At 39.0% G+C, this 25,380-nt stretch overlaps 4 protein-coding genes across 5 annotated transcripts; all 4 read right to left on the minus strand.

Annotated features, from left to right (window-relative positions):
- Positions 1 to 262: 262 nt before the first annotated feature.
- On the minus strand, positions 263 to 12,106 carry hspa4b (heat shock protein 4b). The gene is made up of 19 exons (XM_008420053.2): positions 11,795 to 12,106; positions 9,766 to 9,823; positions 9,414 to 9,554; positions 8,031 to 8,153; positions 7,325 to 7,424; positions 7,071 to 7,204; positions 6,039 to 6,283; positions 5,874 to 5,950; positions 5,629 to 5,780; positions 5,421 to 5,527; positions 5,201 to 5,334; positions 4,679 to 4,863; positions 3,106 to 3,201; positions 2,686 to 2,841; positions 2,483 to 2,608; positions 2,259 to 2,366; positions 2,053 to 2,172; positions 900 to 1,061; positions 263 to 821 (listed from the first exon to the last, which is right to left on the minus strand). Exons 1-19 carry the CDS (start codon positions 11,899 to 11,901, stop codon positions 615 to 617), a joined length of 2,538 nt encoding a protein of 845 aa, XP_008418275.1. The 5' UTR covers positions 11,902 to 12,106; the 3' UTR covers positions 263 to 614.
- A 1,083-nt stretch (positions 12,107 to 13,189) lies between these two features.
- uqcrq (ubiquinol-cytochrome c reductase, complex III subunit VII) lies at positions 13,190 to 14,681 on the minus strand. Of its 2 annotated transcripts, none has more exons than XM_008420052.1 (3): positions 14,578 to 14,681; positions 13,980 to 14,151; positions 13,190 to 13,367 (listed from the first exon to the last, which is right to left on the minus strand). In XM_008420052.1, exons 2-3 carry the CDS (start codon positions 14,131 to 14,133, stop codon positions 13,273 to 13,275), a joined length of 249 nt encoding a protein of 82 aa, XP_008418274.1. In that variant the 5' UTR covers positions 14,134 to 14,151; positions 14,578 to 14,681; the 3' UTR covers positions 13,190 to 13,272. The 2 variants fall into 2 exon arrangements, with proteins under 2 accessions (XP_008418274.1, XP_008418273.1); XM_008420051.2 differs by lacking the exon at positions 14,578 to 14,681 and adding an exon at positions 14,406 to 14,483.
- A 2,289-nt stretch (positions 14,682 to 16,970) lies between these two features.
- Positions 16,971 to 19,421, minus strand: gdf9 (growth differentiation factor 9). The gene is made up of 2 exons (XM_008420050.2): positions 18,930 to 19,421; positions 16,971 to 18,058 (listed from the first exon to the last, which is right to left on the minus strand). The coding sequence occupies exons 1-2, from the start codon at positions 19,294 to 19,296 to the stop codon at positions 17,130 to 17,132; spliced, it is 1,296 nt and encodes a 431-aa protein (XP_008418272.1). The 5' UTR covers positions 19,297 to 19,421; the 3' UTR covers positions 16,971 to 17,129.
- Positions 19,422 to 19,921: 500 nt separating this feature from the next.
- Positions 19,922 to 25,324, minus strand: sowahab (sosondowah ankyrin repeat domain family member Ab). Its single transcript, XM_008420049.2, has one exon. It carries the CDS (start codon positions 24,083 to 24,085, stop codon positions 22,826 to 22,828), a length of 1,260 nt encoding a protein of 419 aa, XP_008418271.1. The 5' UTR covers positions 24,086 to 25,324; the 3' UTR covers positions 19,922 to 22,825.
- Positions 25,325 to 25,380: the final 56 nt, after the last annotated feature.

The raw sequence follows: 25,380 nt of genomic DNA on the forward strand, positions 1-25,380 counted from the left end.
TATCCACCTCTGGGTGCAAAGACCAATTGCAATATATGCATTAGTTCACATTCTTACTCTTTAATCTTTAGTTTGGTCTTAATGTTTATAAGAGTGCACCTGATGTTCATCATAAATTGTCAGATTAAAGATGGGAGGTATCTTCCACCCACCTATGCCACAATGACATGCATTTCTCATCAGAAACGATAATTATCTTGCCATCATGCCAAAATCAGAACATTTTTCAATCTTTTCTGTCTTAAGCACGACGGGGCTAATGTTGTGAGAGAATTTCAACCACTTTATTAAAACCAGGTTGTGACACAGACCAGAACAGTTACAGAGCACACAACAGAAATAAATACCATCATGTGTACAGCGCTCATTGTCAAACAGAGTAATTGCAGCTGGCTTTTGATTTAGGTCATCCAGAAGAAGAGAGGGCATGCTATGTCAGATAGATGTGCCACCATGAGCTGGGCTCGGTGTGCTCACCGCCCTGCCTGCTTTTTCACTGTCCAAGTGCAGTTCCTGAAACACGTCACCAGCTCTGATAAACGCCGCCAGGCCGCATCTCAGTCTGACTCAACAGGCCCCTGTTCAGCGTAGCTTCAGGAGGCGTTTGGGCTTTTTTAGTCGAGGTCCATGTCAGGCTTGGTCTCTGTAGGTTCTGAGGTTGGGTTGCCTGTGTTCTCAGCTGCTCCCTTGTCTGTGGTTTCCTCCTGGGCCTTCTCCTGGCCGTCGACTGGACCGTTCTGCTCTGCAGGCGTTTCCTCCTTGGGGACCTCCACCTTTGGTTTGGGCTTGGTCACAACCGGGTTACAAGCGGAGAACAGCTCCTACAAACCAAAAGACGGGTGTCAGARAGAGGATGGATTCTCWCATGAATATAAGAAARGGGCACAGCAAAGACTCACCCTTGTTTTTGCTTTAATGTCTTTCACTTTAACAATGGGATCTACAGCTAGGCTCTGCTTGCTTTGCTGGTTCATGGAGCTGTTCATCCAGATCATTGCTTCGTTGTTCAGTTTGTCCACTTTGGTGACGTCTGCCTCATCTAARTGGTCRTACAGCTCCTCCTGGAAGAATGAAGAATGAAGTTACTCGCAGTCTCCAAATAATTAGAGCCGTCACTATTCATTATAATCACTKATACTTGCTGTAATAATTCAGACACATTTGCATATTTAGTTGTCACATTCATAAAACGTATCTTTTTCTATTCGTTAATCTTTTTCTAAGAGTAAAGCTCGTTTTCCTTCAGACTTTTTTTTGTAGCTGCTCTCATTGTGTGGCYTTATGCGAGAAACAGTTTTCAAACAAGCGTGTCAGACAGACGTGCAAGTTTGTAAAGTGTTTTGTGTACTGCAGCAACAAGAGCGGGGCAGAATGAGCGGAAAAGACAACATCCAGGAGCTACTGATGAGGCGACAAACAACAAAACCAGCAAAAAATAAGTAATTTTTAAGCTCCTAAATGCTCACAATGAAGTAAAAAAAATTGTCGACAGTTGCGTTTTTCACTGAACACAGACGTTCAGATTAAAAGGCAAATGAAACAGACTGAAGTTTCTTAAAGAAACGGAACACCTTACAAACTTAAAATGCAGTGAGGACCTAACAGTTAAAGTAAAATAAAAATAAATAAAAAACAAAAATGCCTGTAAAACTCAAAAGTAAATATGTTGTGAGTTTTTCTTTCTCAGCTGCCTCCAAAAATTTAAAGCTGAGCATTAATAGGCTTTTGTTTTGTCTCAACTTTTAGATAAAATAAAAAATAAAACGCAAAAGGCAACTAGAGGGTGCATACTCATTGATCTCACATTGCAAACACCATATGTTTTAAATGGTATTGTATAAAAACTTAACTTTATTGTATTATTTTTATCTTTAGAAAATTTGTTAAAGCTATTTGCATAAAAAGCCTACGGTTTAGTTTAAAAGTAGTGTCAATCTTGAGTAGTAGTAATTTAATGTCCTCTTTAAGACTTTCCAAGTTGAAACAGATTAATAATGAAAAGCAGAGAAGAGAAAAGAAATAAAACGTCTTAAAAAATCCTTCTGGTATTACCTTCATTTTGAAGGCCTCCACAAATTTCATGTACATCTGAATTTGTTTCCCCAACTCCTCAAAAGCTTTGGGTCTCTCTTCAGCCTCCATAAAGCGGTCCATGATGGGCTGCCCAAGTGTCTGCAGAAAACAAATCAGTTTAAAACGATAAATATATTTCAACAAGACCATCGATGTGGACGGGACGCTAACCTAATCGTAATTACCTTCAGCTCTGCGAGCTTGTCAATGTAAACTTGTTTGGGTTGGTCCTCTCCGTCTTCATAAAGCCAGTTTTCAGTGTCCTCCAGCTTTAATGACAAAGCGTCTCGGTCCTAAACAAATAATAAAAAAAATAAAAAATCACTAAGAGTCTTTGYAGGGCAATAAATCACTTCCTGAAACAAATTGTGCTCTGCTGTGGGGGAAAAAGTGGAGGTGATTTACTCACAGACTCGCTGACAAACTTCTCCAGTATGCCGTGCAGCTTGTCCCTCATGTCGTACACGTACTCCTCCACGTAATTCTTTGCGTCGTTCCTCTCCTTCTCCAACTTGTCTTGCATGATCATCTTGCCCTGCCAAGACGGAACCACCAGATTTAACAGCGGAACGTGGCTGCGTTCTCCCGTCTAGCAGCTGGAGATGTAGTTACCTCGTTCTCCACAAACAGGTTGAGCATGTCGTTTGCTAGCTGCCACTGTGGGCTGTTCTCAATGGGAAGCTCCAGCACTTTTGTTTTGACTTTGGCCTTTTTGGCTTGTGGTGGCTGGTCTGACTTTTTCTCACCTTTGTTCTCTTCTGTGCTTGTCTAAAAAAAAAAAAAAAAGAGAGGGAGAGAGAAAGAAGAAGAAAGTAGATTTAAAACATCACATAATCCCGCAGATATTTACAGGCTAATTAGGTGTTTGTAAAAATTAATATAGAAAAACTAGAAACATGATGAAAAAAACTGATAGATCTTTAAATAYGAGGCTCTTATGCATCATTTCATCTTCTAAAATACAAACAAAGTGGTGGATGCAAAAGTCACATGTTTTAATAAATTTGCATTGCATAAAAAAGAGCATCTTACCTCCATTTCTTCGCTCTCATTTGGCGTCTTGTCGTCTGTCTGTTTCTGAGCATCGCCCTGGGCCGACTGGGTTTCCTGATCAGTCTGCATCTTAGTCTGAAGACACAAACATGCAACATYAAGGCTCAAAAGAAGGCGGCACGGCAAAGATGAAATGAGTCAAYGTTTTCATATTAAGCTTAATGTTGGGCCCTTCGTCCAGTCAGTGCCTCATTAATTCAGGGCACCAAAAAGCCACTTTCTAAAAACGCATGTTTTTAATTTGACCCCCCTTTTATAGACCTGCTGCTCAGTCTGAGAGTTAGTCATGTAAAATATGGCTAAACGTTTCAAATTCCCACATGAATATTACCCAAACATTCTGAAGCTCAAAACATGTCATGGAAAATGGTTCATTTGTTGAGGATCTTGCAAGCTCAATGTTCCCCCCTGCTGATGGCAATGTTTAAGGTTTCAAATGACAATAAACCRTTTAATTTTAAGACGCTCAAATGTTTATAAATCTGGCAGATTTACTTTTAATTAATCAACTAAACTTGCTATTACAATTTAATCTTCTCACTGAAAAGGATATAACTGTTTATCAAAATATGATGCAATGATAACAAAAAGAGATTTTTTTTGTTTTTATTCAGTTCAAATTGTAAGAGTCTATGGGAAAATTCAAGTTTCCTTTCTTCAGTCGTTCTATTTGACCCGTGGTCACGGGRCGTTGGTATTCACACACAGTTTTTATACAATGGAGCAGACCACCGGGCCACATCTCTCCCGTTTTAGACTACATCATTCCCACCGGGGTCTCCATTACCTGTTTTGTTAAATTAAACTGTCACAGAACTAGCACCACACTTTTTTTGCACACTGCCTTTTTTTGTGAACAACGAGGCTGTAATTTCCATCTAGGAGTTTTAGCCATCTGACAATCTTTGAAGTTATTCAGTGAAGAATCATAAAAATGTACACAATTCCTTGCCGTGTCTGATAAACGTTCCTCAAAGTATTCACATCACCTACAAAGACAGGATAGAGGAAGCGGACTAGTTGAAGTCAAATATCAAAATTGCTTCTGTTGTGTTTTATGCATCTCTGCATAAAACACAACACTTCACCCAGAGGTCTGTCGAAATAGTTCGACCCGGGCCCGATGTTGAGAGATGGAGAGGAAGGTTCCACCCTCCGGAAACAATGGCGCAATTTTCGTCACGTGACTACATCAAGAGTAAATTTCAACACTTTGGCTGAAGAACGGGAGAGCCTTGAGGCACASAAGCCTGCCTGACCTCTGCAAAATCCCATCTGGGGAAAGAAGACAACTTTTGGGCTTCTGTTTTGAAGTCATTGTGCTTTTGCCACAATGGTGTAGCCTTTATCCCGAATAAGACAAAAGAGGCATTAAACCCATACAAAGCCATCCGTTACGACATTGGCTGCTGTTATAGCTAATTAAGGTTTTTCCACTGAATACAGACAAGGATGTGAATTATTTTGGATACTTGGTGTGACAAGAGTGGCCTCAAGATCTAAAGAAAATTTTAACTACTTCTGAGCAATACCAGTTCTTTGATTGCAGTACCTCTCCATCTTTGTCGGACGCCTGCTCAGTTTCCATGGGCTCCTCTGTCTCATCAGACTTCTGCACTTCGACCAGGGAGGCGCTGGAGACGCTGAAGATGCCGTGGATGTTCACCCGGACCTTGACCTTCACCTTTGAGCTCTCACCTGATGCCTGTGGGACAACCTTCTGGATCACAAATTGGCCTGGAAAAGAAAATAAGATAAGAGTTTTCACGCTTGATTAAAAAATAGGAAATATAATGTTCCTACAATTTTTAATGTTTCCATGGAAAATATTACTACAACAATCAGGTTTTAAATATGGAATTTTCAGAAATCCATGACTGAAAAAAATTGAAGAATTGATTAAATGAGTGAAGAAAACGACACAACGAAGAACTAAATGAACTTACACAAGGAAATAAGGAATGAACAAAGAAAACTTTTAGACAATTTGATAGGGAGTTTGGGAAAACTTTCAGTCTACATGATAGAATGTAGGACTTGGTCTCAGAGTCTTTCAAAAGTCTGGGTTTCTCACCAATGGTAGGATCAGGATATGGCAGCTCATTAGGACTGCTGTAATAGGCCTCCAAGGAAAAAGGCTCCTTCCGGTAGAAGGTGAGTACTTTGGAGAACGGTGCTGCGTGGTTCTTAGGAAACACCTCACAATCACTGCAATAACAAATTAAAAATAYGTTAAACAGAAAACTCAAGCAGAAGAAATCAACTCTGGTTGATACTASTGGTTTTTATCTAACCTTAGACCTTCCTCTGCAGCCGAATGCCACTTCAGAGAGATCGGATAAGAGACGACGTCTGTGATGGAAAATTCCCTGACTTTGAAGGCAGGAGACAGTATTGCACACTGTGGGGAATATAAAGGTTACCTCATTAGTTTCTCTGGTGACACACTGCTCTCAGACAAAAACGGGTCGAGACCAGCTGTGAATGCTGGGCTTAATGTACCTGCAGGGCGCATCCTCTGGCCACTGCTTCATCAGCATTCAGGGTGGTGCTCAACTCCTTCCCGAAGAATTTGCTGATCCTCTCTTTGACGGCGGGAATTCTGGACGCTCCACCGACTATCTCTACTGCATAGATGTCTTCCTTTTTCAGCTCTTATCAAAGAAAAGAAGGAAACAGTTTCAAACTCACTGAAGCCAGCCAGGCAGGTCAGCAAGGGAGTTAAAAGTCGGTGAAATTTCACTCACTGGCTTGTTCCAACAGGCTATGCAGAGGAGGTTCAACTCGGGCCAAAATATCAACACACATCTCTTCAAACTGACCCCTTAGGCAAGAAAACGGGAACATTACGTAAGCGGTGAAGACACGAACAAYGARCACAAGCAGGAGGAAGCGTCCGTTGTTGGTTTTACCTGTTCATGTGTGCCGATACGTCGATGTCGTTCATGAAGCACTCGATGTTCAAGGGCAGGTCAGAGGAGTTGGCGCTCATCAGCTTCTTCAGCTTCTCACACTCCTGGTAGAGCCGGACCAGAGCCCTGGGCTTGGTCTTCACATCCAGTTTGTACTTCTTCCCAAATTCTTCGCAGAAATGCTTYACCAAGACTTCGTCGAAGTCCTTTCCGCCCAGCAGCTGATCGCAGGCTGTGGCGAGGACCTGAGAGGCGGTGAGATATTTGTTAGAATAAATGAAGCAGGCAGTGAAGAACGGATCAGAATTTCACAGGTTTGGTTTTTGCAACGTGTCAATATAAATAGTAATGTAAGATGATGTCAGAACAGCATTGAAATGAGTTCTTTCTAGTCTTCCGGTGGTTAGAGGCCATTAATTATTAATATTAGGAGAAGATGCAACATCTCACTCTGTATGAGAGYAGTTGCTGCAAAACAGGTTTTTATTAGTATATTAAAAAAGACATTTATTACAAAGTTGGCATTRAAATATAACATTGAAAGTCATTTTGCCAAGCATTAGATATGCACCAGTCTTTGTGTAATTGATGTGAATTATGKATCCAGCATGGTCCATTATATAAAAGGGTTTTAAGGTCAAAACAATAAATAGAGCAACTCTACTGTTCTCTATTGTGCTGAAAGTCTTGATCTCTCTCAYTCGCTCACAGCTTGACCAGTTGATATGTCTCAACAATACAGGTTCTTTTTAAAGAGTCACACATCTTGGTGCGACTTCATATTAAATACCTCGCAGAAACTAAAAACTTTGTTATTCAGCATCAGCTTCCAAACTAAAGAGTGGCATCCTCGGTGTGACCTGGGATTGTGTGGTACATTCACTGACAGGTAAAAGAAAAGATTTCTTTWAGCAGCCAATCTTCCAGTTAAGAGTGACGGCKGATCTGATTATGGTCGACTAATTTACATTGCATGTCTAAAAGAGAGCTAAATATAAGGAAGTCACATTGGGTGTTTTGTAGAATTCGTACCTTGAGCTTGCCCTTGTTAAAAGCGCACACTGATGTCTGATATCCAGAGTGGCCCAGTTCCACRAACACAACATTCCTGGCTTTCTCCTCAGGAGCAGGGAGATCCTGTTTATAAATCCCATACGCCAATGCAACTGTAGAAATAAAAAAAAAAAAGCTAGGTAAATTACAGAGAATAAAGGCTCAAATTATAATAGCGGATCAACTCTACTAATACAGGAGATAACTACCTGACCTAAAGTCTTATTACRAACCTGCAGTGGTTTCATTCATAAGCCTCAGGCAGTTWAGYCCAGCAATYTGAGCTGCATCCATCACCGATCTCCTCTCAGCATCKGTGTAGTAGCAGGGAACCTAAACACAACAGAAGAGCATTTAAAGTTGCATAATGCTGGTAAATTAACAAAATCTAACATTTGCATTATGTTTTACTAATAACAGCCTACAGACTGGCTTCTATCAACCAGTCAAGTGTGAATCCCTATAATTCAACATCCAAGAAACATCTGATTATAATTAGACTTAATTTCTTTGTTGCGTTTCTTTGAGGTAATTTTGGAGGAACGGGTGCTCTAAAATCATATTTCCTTCATCACAGATCAGCTCCAAGAACTTTATTGTTGCTCTGTTTTTATGCTTTTTGGGATTAGTTTTAAATATGAAGTTATTTTCATGACGAAAATAGTAATGCTGCATTCAATGAAGAATACATTATAATAGAGATACTTTATTTCCCTTTGCAGTTAATAAAATATTTCAATTTATTCATTCATTCATACTAAGGAGAAATAATTCACTGTTGACATAACTAATCTACAACTTCTCATGAGAGCTTACCACTAAGACCCAAACAAAACACAGGACAACAGACCAGACTGTGGTAAAAGTGAAAACCCCCAGACAAGTCAAATCAAGTGGAAGAGCTGAAGTGGAGTAATGGGTGTGTCAGTGGAAACTTACAGAGACAACGCAGTCTGCCACGGGCTTCTTCAGTGCACCCTCAGCCGTCTCCTTCAGCTTGGTCAGCAGCATGGCAGTGACCTGCTCAATGCTGAACACCTTCTCCTCCTCCATGTACATCACCTGTGGTAACAGAAGCACAACCGCATGAGATTTCTTTATGCAACTCTGATTAAAGTAAAGAGTGAATGAATCCAGCTGAAGATGTGCCATGAAAAAAAAACAAAAAAAACAAAACAAATTAAAACAGTAATCGATTTGTCCAAAGGCACTCTTTAGTTTTTGGTTTTTACAGCAATAATGTTTACATAACGCGCCACTGTGAGCTGAGCAAAGGTGAGCCCGTTATGGCACTAATGTTTAACAACTCCACACAGTACAGGTGCAGTAAATAAGAGATGATGAAAGCATTTCTTATCATGTCAGGCATTATAGAAATATTTACTGTCTATGAGATCCTCGTCACAAAGGAATGCTTACATGCGATCTCTGGTGGGACACTATATTTTAACTGTCAAGCTTCAAACAGCCCTTAATGTCCACACATGGTGCATATTTTTAGTGGTGAGAGTGAAAGAGTGGTCAGGACAGGGTTTAATGATAAAGAAACAAATGAGTCAGCAAACTGTGGGTTGTTCACAGTTTTCAGCATCAGTATCCCAGTTTCCTGAAATCATGCAGCYCAACAAAACCCAAATGAATCAATTGCATAAACGCATTGGTCAGACAGAAGAAAAATCACCTTTTCACCACTTTTTTTCTTTAACGCTGTGACCTGTTCTACATGTGACAATAATCTCCTGTATTCTATGAAAATCTTATAAAAAAGAGAGCAAAAAGAGAARCATTTTCTTCCAGAGAAAACATCTGGGCCGAGATTTTCCCAAAATTCTGTGTAAGAATGTGTCTAATGAAAACAAACTTGAACTTTGTCATAATTGTGCTAATCTTGGCACAAAAAAAAATCACATCACTAAAAAATATTTATATGTATGCAATAATTGATCTGAAGGAAAACACTTGTGAAATGGAATAGTCAGAGTTTAGAACGTCTACAAGTCACAGRAAAAGGACAGAAAAGCTTTGAAATTATTTACTACGGTTTCATTTTTGACTAATAGGAGTGTAAATACTTTCTACTGCCACTGCAGCTGAGGCTCAATAAATAGGCATCTGCTCACAATTATTCACTTCATGAAAATTAACTAAATTTGGAAAAGACCAGAACGTCTCACAATCATTCTGTGAAATATTTGTCCCTCATGATTTGCTACTTTGAAAACAAAATGTGCYGATACTGCAGAAAACTCAAGACTGTGAAGTGGGATTTGAAAAAGAAAAAGAAATAAAAGTAGACGTGGCTGCCTCTAGGTTTTCTCTTACCTTGATGCCTGTTGTTCCTGACGGCATTTGTGCAATGTCATAGACCAAGCTATTTTTGAGGGACTGCACATACGGGTCTGAAAAAGCTCTGCCGTGAAACCTCTTGAATCCTTGGACTGTATTCTTGCAGTTTGTGACGACCTGTCACACAGAAACAGTAACCYGCCRTTAGCCCTCAGAAAATACCGAGCTGGGACATTTTTAGCTTTATGGTAATCCTTTGTCTGTGCTGGATAGYRTGTCTACTGTACCATGTCCAGTATCGTCCTCAGTCCCCTATAGAAAAACTAACCTTTTTGTCACTTGGACAAAACGGTTGTGCCGAGTGGCTCMCGAGTTTAGTAAAACATACCTGACTTTTCGCAGCTGCACCGATAGATCGATTCCGGGGTCCAAATGAAACACATGCTCTACAATGGAAAAAGAAGACATTTAATTTCCCCTAAAAACTTTTATTTTTATGTTAAAAATACTAGGCATGGGCTGGCTATTTACAAAATTTTGAAAGTTGTACTGGGTAAACTTGCTACAAAAAAAAAAAAAAAAACTTCTATGATGCCATTACTATGATGTGAAGTCCTGGTAAAGAGATAGAAGAGARAGCCAGAGTTCCCCCACCCCCGAGTTATTTTTCTGGAATTACGGAGTAAAGAGTAACGCAGTACTGCCCCCTCCATCTTGTTGTTTTACAAATTCAGCAATTTGTAAATTATTCTTTTCAAACACATTGGATCCAAGAGCAGACAATAAAGAACAGGGGAAAGAGTACATGTGCATCAAATACTTGAAAGCAACTATTTTACTTGACATATATTTATTCTGTATTTCTGCTCAACTCTTTGTACCAGAATCAAATAACTGGTAAAAAAAATAAATAAATAAATAAATTATATATATATATAAATATAAATAACATTAAATAAAAACAGAGCATTCCTAATGCCTTATTTTAGCAGCAGTGGAATAATACAATGCCTTTGTTTTAAATAAAAAATATTTTTCAATTAATAATACCACCATTGCTTTTCCCCTCCAAAGCTTTCATAGTGAGAATCTCACACCGGCCAGTGCCCAGTCAAGAAAGATCATCTTCAAATAGTTTCACCAAACAAGTATTTAAATGGGAACCATAAAATAAAAAAAAATATGATGTATTGTAGCAGATTTATATGATGGACTAGTAGGGCCAGGCTAAGAATATTTTGTTATTCAAAACGATTCAAAATAAAGTTATATTAGGAGAATAAAGCAGGGATTTTATGAGAAGATAAAACATGAAAAAGCAGTTTTACCACGGCATTAAAATGAGGAATGTTGAGCATCTTGTGAAGTGACATTCTGGCATCGATTTTACAAACCAGGAAATATTTAATCTTTTAACACATCAGAATCAAATTACTGTCAGCAGGACTTTAAAACCATTGTGCAAATAACTGTGTCCAATTCAAAGAAAGAATCAAATGACTTGCCAGGCTGCTYAAGTCGGCTCTTGATAAGCCCAAAGTGGGTTTTTTTTCCTTCTAATTTTGCAACTTTCTTCTGGTAATATTGTATTTATTCTGCTGCTATGACTATATTCTTATTGTCACATTGTTCTCATAATATGACTATATTCTCATAATAAAAAAAACATTAATTACATTAATTTTCTTAGTCTAGTCCTAGGCAGTTATACTACAACACAACGGAACAAAAAATAAATTGCTGAAACAAATTCAGACTGTAACAAAACCCAAACCAAACAATTACCACTAAAGAAGGCAAGAGAATTTGGGCAAAACACCCAGGCTTCAAGATTACTCTAAATCTTTATTGGCTTGTGTGTGTTGTATCTTGCAATTGTGCAGTCGTTTTTTCTTAAACGACTCATGTTCATGATTTAATTATATGCAGTCAAATCCTACAAAAAAAWWWTTTCACTCGTAATTGTCTCAGTTCAAACTGGACGGGTCTGAATAAAAAACACAAGGGACTGATCGCGGGTTTTAACAGGGATGCAACCGGCCTCCTCTCATCATGTGCTATTTATGCCTGCATCACCTGATTGGGCCTGTCAATTACATACCAATCTCTTATCAAGAACATACGCATTATTTTAAGAGGCATAGATAATATTTTAATAAACGTAAAAAAGAAGACCGTTTATTCACAGGCCAATACATTCGAATTAGCTAGCGTTAGCTTTAGCACTCACATGCCTCAACATTTCCTGTTGTGAAATCGGTTAGCATGCTAACTAGCCATGTAGCAACATTAGCTTCATACATTGTTATGATGAACTTAAAAAAAATATCCAATTCATTTATGTTTAGCACTTACACACATTTAAGCAGCATGACTAAAACCAACCCTTAAATAAATTTACAAATACTTGTACTTACGGTGTACACCGGTCGCTGTATTCATTAGCGACAGTTTCAATCCCTCCGGCTCTGGCTACTGCTACATAGCAGTTCATAAACCCGACGTCAAAACCCACAACGGACATATTTTCGCTAACTAGCTAAACCAGTTCAGAGTGATAAGGAGGAATTACAAATAAAATCAAGTGCTAATAGTAAAAGTAGCAGCTCTGGTGGCTTTCAGTTAACAGATGTAGATCCACCCTTGCTCTTGTTCCATGAAACTAAGCAGCAGCAGCAGCATGCGGTGCGCCCGGCGGATCTGCGTGAGAGCGTTCAGGAATTTTCTGACAGTTCGTCGACCAATGACGTTTCACTGCAGAGACGTACCAGAGTCCGCAAGGGTGCGCCACCAACAGTCCAAAAAGGTTACTACTACTTGGGAGGCAAATGATTCAATTTGAAGTAATTCAAAAAGTGATCATTTTATCTTCTGCCACTTAACGTAAGTTAGTATACTGTATTCATAGTTTGTGCTTACTGTTTTGTTTTTTAAATAATTTATAATATTTACTTTTTATTCAAATGAACTTAATATCTTATTTGATTTGTGTCAGTTTGTGGCTTTTTGTCTATTTTAAGTTGCATGTATCTTTAATAAAGTATTAAAATTGTCTGCCTTTTTATTATGTTTGATGTGAATTTTCAGTTGATTTTTTACGTTTAAGGCATAATGGTCTGAATGCTACCCCTCCCAACCCCACTGAGGGACAACGGTGTTAGAAAATGGATGGATGGATGGGTGGGTCTGAATGCTTACAATTTATTTTAAACATCCATCAATTAATAGGTACCAAATGTGTTTCTAAAGAAAAATATAAATATTTCAAAATTGAGGGAGTTATTTTAAATTCAATTATTGCTTTTATTGTACAATGAAAAAAAATCTTGTCAAAAAAAAAAAATCTTTTTTTTAAACAATGGAGGTAATAGCATGTTGTATTATATTCATAAGGAATCTAGTCTCTAAGGATAAAAGAAAAAAACTCAAAAGTAGAAATCAAATGTTATACACACCACCAGACCTGAAAGTCCCACTACTTCAAGAATCAACTCTAAAAGTGATTCTAGATATTTCCAAAATTTAACCCTATGCCTTTTGTCTGTACAAACAAAATCTGATATATTTCAATTAGATTAATAAGTTATAAACTGTATAAACATTACAGTTTATACAATCATTATAAACTGTAAAGTTTATAATGAGGTGTTTTTTAACCAACTAACAGCGCTTTGTGTTTTCAGATCAGCTCTCTGGTGAACATGGGCCGCCACTTTGGAGATTTAGCCAGGGTCAGACATGTGATCATGTTCTGTGTTATATCACAAAAACATAACTAATGTGAAACAGTGAGGAGACTATCCAAACAGAACTGATTTCACACAAACATTTAACATTTTTATTGGTTACACAGAGTTAAAGTTAACAGAGCAGCTTTTCAGAAGATGGAAAACGTTCATTTGTCATTGGCGTAGTCAGCAGGATTTTTTCTCTTGCCTTGCTCATGGGCCATGCTGCCCCAGCTGTAGATCAGATACGTGAGGATCATGGCTGCAAAAGAAAGCAAAAATTAACAAAGGTTAAGCCTATTTACTGAATTTTACACAGGCAGTTAATTTCTGCAAAAACTATACATGGAGACAGCAAATCACACCTGACCAGAATTTACAAAATATACACAACACATGTTTTGTCACAGAATAGCAATGACCATTGACCTATAAAGACTTAAAATTAAAGCCAACATTGAACCAGGAACAGGTAAAATATATTTCTTCCTTCAAATTAAGGTATATTGTTTTAGACTCACTTTGCTGTAAATTACAATAGCCCTTTAAAATGTATATTCCATCAATCTTAGATTGATTATCCAGTGTAAAAAATAAATAAATTCTGGCTTAAAAATCCACACACTTTTACATCCTCTCTGGCAAAACCATTCACACCATCGCATGTGGAAAATCAAATGCATACAAATTGGGGGGTGTGTACTACTGTATTGAGTGACATTGGTATTACTAACATACAGCTATGAATAAAACTGATCAGTCTATGAAAAACAAAAAAAAGTAAAATATCAACAAGGCATATTCAACACACACCGTTCACCTGCAGTCAGTGGCAAAAAGTAAAACAAAATATGGCATAATCATGTAAACTCACGGGGGGCAACTTTAAAGAAAGAAGCTGTGAATCTTCTCCACACGTTGGGGATACCCTTTGAGAAGTAGTTGGCGAAAGCCTTCTGCTCAAAGGGCGACAGGCTGTACGTGATCACATGTCTGACCCTGGCCAAATCTCCAAAGTGGCGGCCCATGTTCACCAGAGAGCTGATCTGAAAACACAAAGCGCTGTTAGTTGGTTAAAAAACACCTCATTATAAACTTTACAGATGGCCGACCATTACCTAACTCAGTGTCATGAAAACTACGTGGTAATGTGGCAAACTAAAGCCATTTTCTTTTTGAAACGTGATAAATAGAGCTTTAATAGGTAAATATTCTTGACGAACATATATCCTTAAACACTTATTTAATAAGTATAATACGAATATCAAGTTAAATGTTAGCAACAACAATTAGCACCAACCGCTAACGTATAAACATCTTTAGAAGACTTGAAATCTTCACGCGGATGTAGCTGCCATATCATAGGAGAGTAAATTGACCTAGTCTAATGAAAGCGTTCATATTCAAAACCTAACAGGGAAAGAACATAGTTAAGAAAAAAACGATTTTAAAACGTTGACATTGAGACGCACCGTTCGGCCTCCTCACAGACGGATAGCTAGAAACTTTCCGGGTCAACGTCTTCTTCTTCTACCGCTTTAAAACACTGAGGGCATTGGCGCCACCAAGTGGACTGGAGTCTCCATAGGCAAGAGTTTCCTTCACCTCAATGGATCAAATTGAGTTACTGGAGTCTTAAAAACATGAGCGGAGAAAAGAAAATATACTATAATTTCTTAAGATGAAGGTTTTCAATGTATTTTTAAGTAAACAGACATGGATCTCAGTCATGAATGTGACCATATTCTGCAGATCAGGCAGAAATGTTATAGATTTCATAATATATATTTTTTAATCCTTACCTTTTAGTTGCAATAGTTTTGATTGAGCATAAGAAGATACAAACATAGCTACATCTGAAAAAAAAAAGAATGTAGAGAAAAACCAAATATTTGTTAAATTTTCAGAAAGTTGCATGCACTTGATTGGAACAGTTTGCAGTAATTATCACATTAGTGCCACATGGCATGGTGGAAATCGGACTGTGGTTCTGCTGAGGTGCAGTGTAAGCCAAGATGCTCTTTTACTGCCCTTCAGGACATCTAAATTATTGGCCCCGGCGTCTCCTCTTCCTTCTGTACTCTGTAGATTCTCTATAGGATGCAGTTCAGGCCAGTTTGCAGGCCAATCCAGTGTAGCAACACCACAGTCATTGAATCAGTTCTCGATATTGGAGGCGACTTCAAGACGTGGAGCCTGGGCCTCAATTATCCAAATGACAAGTAGTAAATATTACAAGTAGTAATATGTATAATTAATATAAAAGGAGACTTTCACTTTCTAAAACGAGCAGCAAAAAAAATAAACATTTTATAAATAAATTATTTTAGATTTATACTTGTGAATCCTATATGGACAGACCTATGGTTCACTCAATACAAGGTAGATGAACCACATACCTCTTAAAGCCTTCAAATGTCTTTGAATCCTTACTGGTGTGAGATGGTGGCCGTTGTTGGGAAGATGAACGTCAAGAGTTTAACCCTTGGATCTCTGAACCCACAACAGGATCTCAGACTGGCCAAGGACAATGGATGAATAGCAGAATATGCAACGCAAAGACTGACAAAAGCAAAAACTGACAGCTTAAAAACTATTAGGCACCAAGGGGGATGCTTAACCAGGTAGGCATGCAATTTACTAGACATACATTCTATAAACCAACAATTAAAGGCTTTCAAAAAGCTTGAAAATGTAGGATTGGCAGAGGAATAAGTGATGGCATCACAAATAGGAAAATAGATACATCATACAATTATCAGAGCATCAACCAGTCAAAAACGGTGACTAAAAGGTCATGAAAAACACAAAAGCTGTACAAGTGAATTTGACAGTTTCATGGGGGATGTAACCTAGATGCCTAGCTTGGGGATCTACAAACTTTTACAACCCAAAGAGTAACTTTTGCACTCATCCCAACTAAATAAAACTTTAGAGCCACAGGTATTACATTAACTTTAAGAAAAAATAACATTTATGGAAAGTGTCAAAAAGCAAGACAATTTGTTCTTTATAATTTTCAAGCCAAAGGTATCAACCATAATGCAGGGTCCAAAGAGCCACTTGCAGAACCCTTAGACTTGGTGGTAGGAGTACAGTGTCCAGCATCGGTAGCAGACAGAGCTACATTTACTCAAAACACGGCATCATTCAGGCTTAAAATGTAACCCATAATCACATTTCCTAATGTTTCCATAAGAAATTCCATACATCCTTTCATCATTAGCCAGACTAAATGAATTCATTTTCCAGTTTTCTGGATGCAGGTACCAGCAAGAATCAAGCAGATATAAAAACATTTGATTAATGGACACGGACAGAGAGGTCTATGCATTTTTTTTTATTTTCCACTTTTCAGAGTATATCAACTCGTTTCACTCCTTTTGGATATTCCATAAACCGAGCACAGACGGTCAATTCATCTAGTTTGCATAAATAGACATGATATATTAGTCACATTTAACCAGTATAAATACAAGCATAGTCAGTTTGCAAAGGCACTTTTTGACAATAAATATACACTGAAACCCTGACAACTTTCACTCTGCAAATTATGAGGACAGTGACTTGTAGTAATCACAGGAATAAAAGTATATGTAAAAAGAGTTACTGGGGGTGGTTGATTTTTTTTTTTTTTCAAAAGAGGACTACTTAAAAGAAAATCACTGTATTAAATTAAATAAAGACAGACAACTCACACAAAATTAACAAAAGAGAAACATAAAAAAAAATGACACTTTTTTGCAAGTGATCAACTCAGCTATATTAACTGTATTTTGAGCAGGATGCATCTGCACCACATTTTTACAAAAAGGAAAACAAAACACCACAGTCCCCTCTCAGATGATAAAACACTTTTACTTTAACACCCCTGCTTCTGAAATTTTATTTTAATGTTAAATTTTTATTTTTATTTTAATTTTTTATTTTTTTTACAGCTTTATGTTAGTTTCGATGTACAGTGGTCAGTTGCAGATAAATGGAGATGGTCCAGAAGAACTAGCATCGGAGCAGTCATGATGGTTCAGCGACACGTACATCCGGTAGCGATCATGTCCTTAAACTCCTTGTAGGCGTAAGAGCTGTCTTCTTCAAAGATCATGACGCTCAGGGGGCTGTACTGGGATGGAACGCACGATGGTCTGGGGACAGAGGAGTCCAGCTTCTCGTAGATGATGTTTTGCACCATGGTGTGGACGGGGGAACCGTAGAAGAAGCCCATGGCTCTTGGGCAGATGCCTCTGCAGTACCTGGGGTTGTACTTTGGTGGGAAAACAATCCAGTGATCCAGTTTGAGCTGACTGAATCGCACCCTGAAGTCATACAGGGCGCAGTCTGTGGTTGGGAATTCAGAGCTGGATTTGAGCTCAGGCAGCTGCATGTCTAAGCCTTTATCTCCACGCTTGCTCTTCGGAGACGACCTCCTCCACCTCCTCTTTTGTCCGTGTCTTCGTACCGATTTGAAAACTTGCTTCTGAAACGTGCCCAACGCAGTGGGTGACCACAGATCTGCACTGGAACTCACCAGCGACCTCTGGTGGGCGATTCTGCTTGTGTCATTGAGATATAGAATCAGAGAAGGAGACCTCAGGGTGAATCCAAAAGGAGATCTGAAACCATTGCTCCCAGCTCTTTTCTCCTCAGAACAGGAGATGTTAACAAGAAGGTGGACATTCCCCTTTTGCACAGGTTGAAGAAACGAGGTAACATCCACTTCCACCCAGTTCCTGCGCCGCCTCTTGTGCGCGCCGTCTGTGAGGTTCAGGGTATGAGAGATCCCAGCACACAGCTGGCACTGGTTGGACTGCTCACGCTCCTTTATGCTCAGGTAACACACAGAGCTGACAGCTGCCGGGTTGTTAAGGTTGAAACCGTACAGCAGGGACGACTTCAGGAGCTGCTCTTTTCTCCTTACTTGATCAAGGCTGTAGGACAAATCCTGTGTAAAAGTTTCTGAAAGAGAAGACAAGATCCAGGTACTGCACCAGACTAGATTCACCAACAGTGTCTTGAAAAAGTATTCATCACATTACAGCCAGAAACTATGATTTCTTTGATCAAAATAGTAGTGTGTCTGAAAGCACTGCATCTTTTTTTTTATATATATATATTTTCTACAAACAAATACTACATTTTTGTTTGGAATTTCTGAGACATGTCAGTAATTCATAGAATAATAGAGCAATGTTCATTTTACTCAAACATTTACCGATAAAAAGTAAAATCAGATCATTTCAAGTTGTCCCTTAATTTTTCCACAGCTGTACATTTCAAAGTGGAACTGGTATTTGCATGGAACCCCTGCAATRATAACTCTAAAAACAGCCGTGTGGGATCAGTATCTGACATTTTAGACGCTTTCTCAGTTCAAGAAACTTGAATAAGTCATCACCAGGCCTCAGCAGATATCGACATGGTTCCTCCAGATTGTTTTCATACTTTTTAAGCTTAATTTTCCATAGTTTTCAGTCAGTCACATTAAATTTTGGGAGGGAAGAAAGGAGACAAGGAAAGAAATTAACATGAAGGACTAAACAATGAAGGGCACAAAGGAAGGACAATGAAAGAAAGCAGTAAGAACACATGGAGGGAAAGAAGAACGAACAAGAGAAAAAGTTTGGAGAGGAAGACAAAATATGAAAATAATTTTATACTATAGTATTAATTATAAAAAATGTTAGAGAACATTTACTCAAATATTTCAAACCATTTTCTTTAAGCAATCATCCTAATGAGTTTTCACTTTAGGTCTTCAGGCCCAAACCATCACTGTAAAAATCTTATGCCCCAACCTGAAACCTAGAATCATGACATCGCTGCTCACCGTTGTTGCTTTGTGCAGGACATTCATYTTGGGGCTTGATCAGCCTGATGGTGTTGTAAACTTTATCTCCATCAACGCTCCTCTGCATCCTGGTTGACTTCTTGTAAACCTCCGTCAGATATTTCACGTATCTGTGCTCGGGTTTCACCTTTGTCCTCGCGTCCAAGCTCCACCTGGTCCCTCCGTGCTCCGAGAGGGCTTTGAGCAGCGGGGAGAGGATGCTGCTGTACGGGTAGGTCAGGGCGCTCAGGTTGTGCAGCGCATCGGAGGGGCTAACCAGCGGGGGGCTGCAGGACGCCAGAATCAGGAGCAACAGAGCACGGAGACGACCAACAGCCGCTGACATCAGCGTTTGTTTTCCCATCATAAACAAGAAAACCGGTCAGACGAAAGCAAGAGAGACTCTCTGCGGGGAGAGAGCTCGAGGGAAGCGGAGCAGGTGTCGCCGCAGATCAGCGCGCGCAGGTGTTGCCAATCATCACCTGCGTCAATCAGAAGCTTTTCCTTTTTCAAGGAAAAGAAGAAGAGAGCCCGCGGGATTTGACATATTCGTGTACAAGCAAATTAAAAACTTCAGCATAAAAAGACGCCCTTTCTCTGGAATGGCAAACTCCTCCTTCCACCGCGTCATGTTGATCTGGTTATTCTAGCACGAATTATTGTTACAGACATGAATGGAATTTTCACTGTTACTAGAAAAAGGGAAATTATGGGCATTATTTCCAGCAATGCTGGATATACATTTATAGCACTAGTGAAAACATATTTCCAGTAAAGCTATACGTCCACTTTATTTGACTGATGAACAATCGCAATTACATAAAATTAATACTTCACCGTTTTTTTTATGTTATTAATTTACCTGGCCAATAGGGTTCAATTCTTTCTTTGGTAGATTTACACAAGCTTCCCAGCAGGTGGCAGTGCATTGAGTGTGACATCAAAGTTCATTGAAGTGCCTTTTCATACAGTTTGGATTGCACATTTTATTTTGAAGGGGAAAAAAATGCATAAATAGAATCAGCTTTTAGGTTAGCTTCCATGTTTTCCTGTAATCAAAAGGGCTTCAGCAGTTTCAGCATTTTAATCTGTAAAATAAGTTTAGAGCCATAATCACAAATATACAGTTTTAATGTATCACATTACAGTAAACCCAAACAGAAAGTTTATCACTGTAATAAAATATGGAAAAATTTAAAGGGCATGAATACCTTTCCTAATTTGTTGTAGTTTCCTTGTGCAGCACGGAATGCAAATCAAAACTGAACAAAATTGAATTGTATTTTCCACAAAAGCATTAAAAATAAATAATTTAAGAACCTTATAGTCTCCTAAACTTTGGTTGTCTAAAACGTGTACTCTGTTGCTGAGACCAAAGGCTGTGTCACTGTCAGTCAAGATAAACTGTGATTTATTTGCTGTTGTCTCTGAACTGAGAGGATCTCCTGATAAAGACTTTGTTGTCAGCTATTCTGTTTAGTCAGCTGGAACTTTTCTCCTGATGTATATGCTAAAGCATTTCTTACGTCGAGAAATATGAAGAACCTACAGCTGTGTTATCTCCACTGATTAGCATTACACCAGATAAGAACATATTTGGTTCGTCATCAAGGCTGTGACACAGTCAGAAACACCATAATTTTAAAGTTTTACTTTAGTCACAGAATCTTGTAACACATTTGTAAAATAGTGCATCTCAGAAAAGGTACAACTAAACTTAGCCTTGTTCTTTTTTTTGTCATTAGTTTTAGATTTTAGTTTTGGTAAGAAATTGTCCAGTTTGCTTTGGACAAGTTTTTATTATCTCACCCCTCATAGCTGTTGCAAACTGCAGAGAGTATTAACCCTGTTCTACAAATCTGTCAAAGTGCATTGAGTTTGTCTTGCTTTAGAGCTTTGATCTATCATTGAATGATCATCTTTTCTAATCAATGAGTCCTTTGACAATATCAAAGAAAACTTTGTTCAAGCTAATCACTTGGTTCAGTATAATATTTATATGAGTGCAAACATCTTTTGTCCACGCAGAAAAGGCTTTGTTTCCTACTAACTACAAAGAGGACATTGTTCTGCTGCTGTTTTGATAGTGACGACATCATCTGTGTCTCTTTTCATGTCTTCAGAGACTCATTTTCTGGGTCAGCAAAAGAGAAAAAAATTGTACTTTTTCAGTGCACCAAACATAACATGTACCCTCTCAAACAAGAAGCAGAAAATCCCTGCTGTAATGGATGTTTGGTCTGAGAATAAAGGAAGGCTCGGTCTTTAGAAGAGGACCAATTGGATTTATTCAAATAAACTGTAAACATCTAATAATGCTACACTTTAGACAAATTCTTAACTAGAAAATATGAAGAAGTACTTTTTAAAGTGTATCACACTTAACAAAAAAAAAGATCAACTGTTATAAAATACATACAGAATGTGTCTATACAAATTTTTAGTTTGCCAAGAAACAGATGAGAATTTATATTTCACATTTAAAATTGGTTAATCTGTGGTTTAGACTAATATTATCTGTATTATATTAGTATAGAATTTAAAGCTACTAGCTAGACGTTTCTGTAAAATCAACCCATATTATTTTAGTTTACCACTGATACATCCGTCAGTTTATATTAGTTTTGCTATTCTATCTAAATTGTTATTTAATAATGACAATTCTATGCTCCAAAAAGCAAGCTTGATCACACATGCCTCTGGTGACATCACACAAGGCATAATCTTAGGAATGAAAGGCTTAGATAAAATCCATAACATCACGTAGTCTAGTCGCTGCTTTGCATTAGAATGATTTTCAAGTCCAAGTGATGATTTCTGCAGAAAAGCCGTATCACCATCAACTAGAGCCAGTTGACTTACTTACATAGAGCTCAGCCCTGTTACCTCCTCCTGGCTTACACCTGCAGCACAGTCCATTACTGCGCTACTAAAGTCAACGCGCCAGGGAAGAAGTTAGAAAAATATTATCTCTCCAGTGCGAGAAAGACAGAGGTTGCAGACTCAAACATGTGAGGTCGAACCCCCTCGCCATCTCAGATGCTTCAGGATATAAAACAAAGAATTAGCAGGTTTTTAATCCGGTGTGCTTTCTACAAATGTTGTATTTTGGAAGTCCGTGTTTCATTAGACTGCTGTGTTTTTATGGTCAGTGTTCATTAGTCAATAAATACAACAACATAAAAAAAACAATGCTACAAAATCAAGAGTCACATCTACAGGTATTTTACACATTAGGTTAAAAAAAACTTAAACAATATAATTTGTTGAAAATTAGTCATTCATCGTTAATACTAATAAACCAAAATTATATACTATGCATAAATAGTACGCTTATCAAACCAGTGATACACTGTACAAAGCTGTACAAGACAGTACACTGTGGACACTAGCTGTGGATTGGCTGCGTCAAGGTACACAAAGGTTTTAAATCCACCAAAATGTTTCCACCATGCCTCTCGAAGGGTTTAAAGTCCTTTAAATTATATACCAGACGTATATCTGGAGTAAACACAGTTTTGCGATATAAATCAAAGAGTAATCCAGCCCTTCGCCCCTTCACTTTTTCCACCAACGTGAAAGCCGCATGTGCCATGTCTGTCCAGCTCACTGTAGACCAGCTGCAGAAGTAGACAGCCAGACAAATTAGGTTGCGTTAATCTATATATAGGACATAAGGATAAATAACTTAACTTGAAAAAATGTGGACTTCAAAACCACAACTAAATCAAGACGGAGACTATTTGACATATTTGCTGAAATCTAAATCAAAATAACAATGATGATTCTGGTACGTTTATCGTTTTGGTTAAAATAAAATCGAATCATGTTTTTGTTTTACCAGCTGTCCATATCTTAACAGTTGTGACATCCCTAGATTCCCTCGTGGGCCCCTCTTACCACTCATGAGCAAACCTGCAAGTTTTATGTTTCTTTCCTAAGTGAGGGTGGAACAGTTTGCTGATAGTGTTGAAGCCTCTTGTGTGCTCCTTGTACTCCTCGCCCTCCATCTTCTCTCCGCTCTGCTGAGGTCCTCCCAGCAGGGCCCTGACCTCAGCCGACGCACCTTTCCCCAGGTAGTGAAGCGCCTTCTTGCCGTCGTTGTCCCTTTCGCTCACGCTGGCTCCGTAGCGCTGCACGAGAGCAACCATGACCTCAGAGTGACCATGCATGGCTGCAATGTGCAAAGGCGTGTACCCTCCGTGTGCTTTGCTGTTGACATTCACGTAGGTGCCCCTTTTGCTGGAAACGTCAATGAGTTTGTGTATGATCTCACAGCTGCCGTCCTTGGCRGCCCAGTGCAAGGCTGTGAAACCTGACATGAAATCCTTCTTCTGTGCCAAGCGTGTGTCCTGCAGCAGCAAAGCATATATTTGTCCCCACAGCCCAGCAGCACACTTAACAAGCCACTCATGGGCTATTGGCTCCAAAGGCACAGACTCATCATCAGCCTGTCTGAGGGTCTTGTTTTGGGGCCTCACCAGGGGAGAACCTGGGGCCTGCTTGGCTCCTGCCTGCTTGGATTTCCAACACTGAGGCTCTTTTATTAACTCCCTCTGTTGAGACGAGGAGTTAGAAGTTAGAGCTGGGAGTGATGGAACTCGGATGACTGCTTTGTCAGGGTTTCCATGCTGCTGATGCACCTGGGAGCGCAATCCGTCTCTTGCTCCCGCCGCGGAGTCTCTCTCTGGGGATCTGACTGCTATGACAGCGAACACAGCCCCGGATTTACTCGCTCTGCACGGCTGATCTCGGGAGATACTCAGGACTTTAACCGTGGCCGAATCCGCCGTGGATACAGCAGGCCTGCTTTCCTGCAAACTCTCCACGCAGCTCTTATCATCACTGTAGTAATTGCTCGCACTGGACGAGCGCCGCGCGTTGCTGTTCGCGGTTTGACCGAACAAGCTCTGATCCATCTCCTCTTTCACAAAGTCCTGGTACCTCTTCCTCACCACCACGAACTTCACCTCGTCGACCTGTCTGACCACCGCGACGCTGTTCACCAGCTTCTTGAACAGCTCTCTATTGTGCTGCTTTCCCGCGGGATCGCCGCCGTTGATGAGGCTCTTGAAATGGTTCACCAGCTCGGAGTTTTTCACTTTGCCTCCGCGCTCCAGCAGAAAACACAACACGGCTTCCTGGGTCAGAGCCATGGCTCTGCTTTTCCTATGTAAACTACAACAGCTACAGGTGAGCGATGAGGAGGATAGCTGCGCTGCGTGTCCCGCTCTGTTGTCCTCCACCACAACCTGCTGCTTCCGCCGGCGCCTCGCCAAATCTGTCCAGCCTGTTTAATATGCAGACACTCCCCGTCCAAAGGCTGTCCGGGGGGCTCCTGCAGGGGATCAGCGTTGCCATTATTAAAGAAAAAAAAAAAAAGAAAGAAAGAAAAGAAAAGAAAAACTACATTGGAGTTTAAACTGTCTAGTAAGTTTTCCCTAATTATTTATGCCTACATTATTTTGTTGATTTTGTACATAACCTGTTTATGTTTTAAAATACCTGAGTAACACACTGCCCCCCCCCCCATTTTTACATTCTTTTGGACTTGTATTTTGCATTACATAATTTTAAACATGCAAAAATGACTGAATAGATACCGACTTAGTTTGAATAAAGCAGCAATAGCATAGTGTAACGTTTTTTTGCATCCTTTTTGACTTTTGATAAAGACTGACATTAAGAGTCTATTAAAACCATGTCTTCATGTTCGAAAGGGAACTAACATCCGTATTTTAGCAGCATTATTATTAGTATTAACTGTRACCTATAGAGTTAAGATGAAAAACAACAAAAACAAAACAAAAAAAACAACAACACACAAGCTATTTGGTACTGCTTTTGTTATATGCCAAACCTAAAATAACAGCAAACAATTCAACATACTAACAAACTAACAAACTTACGGTAGATACAAAAGCGGAAAACAATAAAAAAAGCAAAATAATAATGGGAAAAAAATACATTTAAACTTAAGTGAAAATAAAAAAACCGAGTGATTCGTCAAATATAGCTACTTGTTTCAGGACATTGCTAATTCACAATTAAAACAAGGTCTGAATAAACTTGAAATAAAGAATCTGCTAAAACTTACTGGAACCCTACAAGGATGGGGTGCTAAAAATCAAGATGTTGCCTGTTTTATTTTTAGGTATATTTTAGTTGCCCACACAGAACCCCCCCCCCCCACACACAACACTCAGTCACGTTGTTTCGTGGCGATAAATTAGTATTAGGCAAGTGAATAATATAGCATTCATTTATTTATATTGATGTTCATTTTTGTCCTTAACTTCCATTCTCGGTCCCATCAATCTTTATTAAAGAACAGCTTTACGAAACTCCTGAAATCCTCTCTGCCTTTGGTGTTGGTGTTGTGCCCCCCCCCCCCACCCAGCCATATGGTCACCCTTTCAAAACGCGAAGAAAAGAAAAAGAAAAATAACGA

Source organism: Poecilia reticulata, linkage group LG10 (assembly GCF_000633615.1).
Source record: "Poecilia reticulata strain Guanapo linkage group LG10, Guppy_female_1.0+MT, whole genome shotgun sequence".
Lineage (NCBI taxonomy): Eukaryota > Metazoa > Chordata > Actinopteri > Cyprinodontiformes > Poeciliidae > Poecilia > Poecilia reticulata.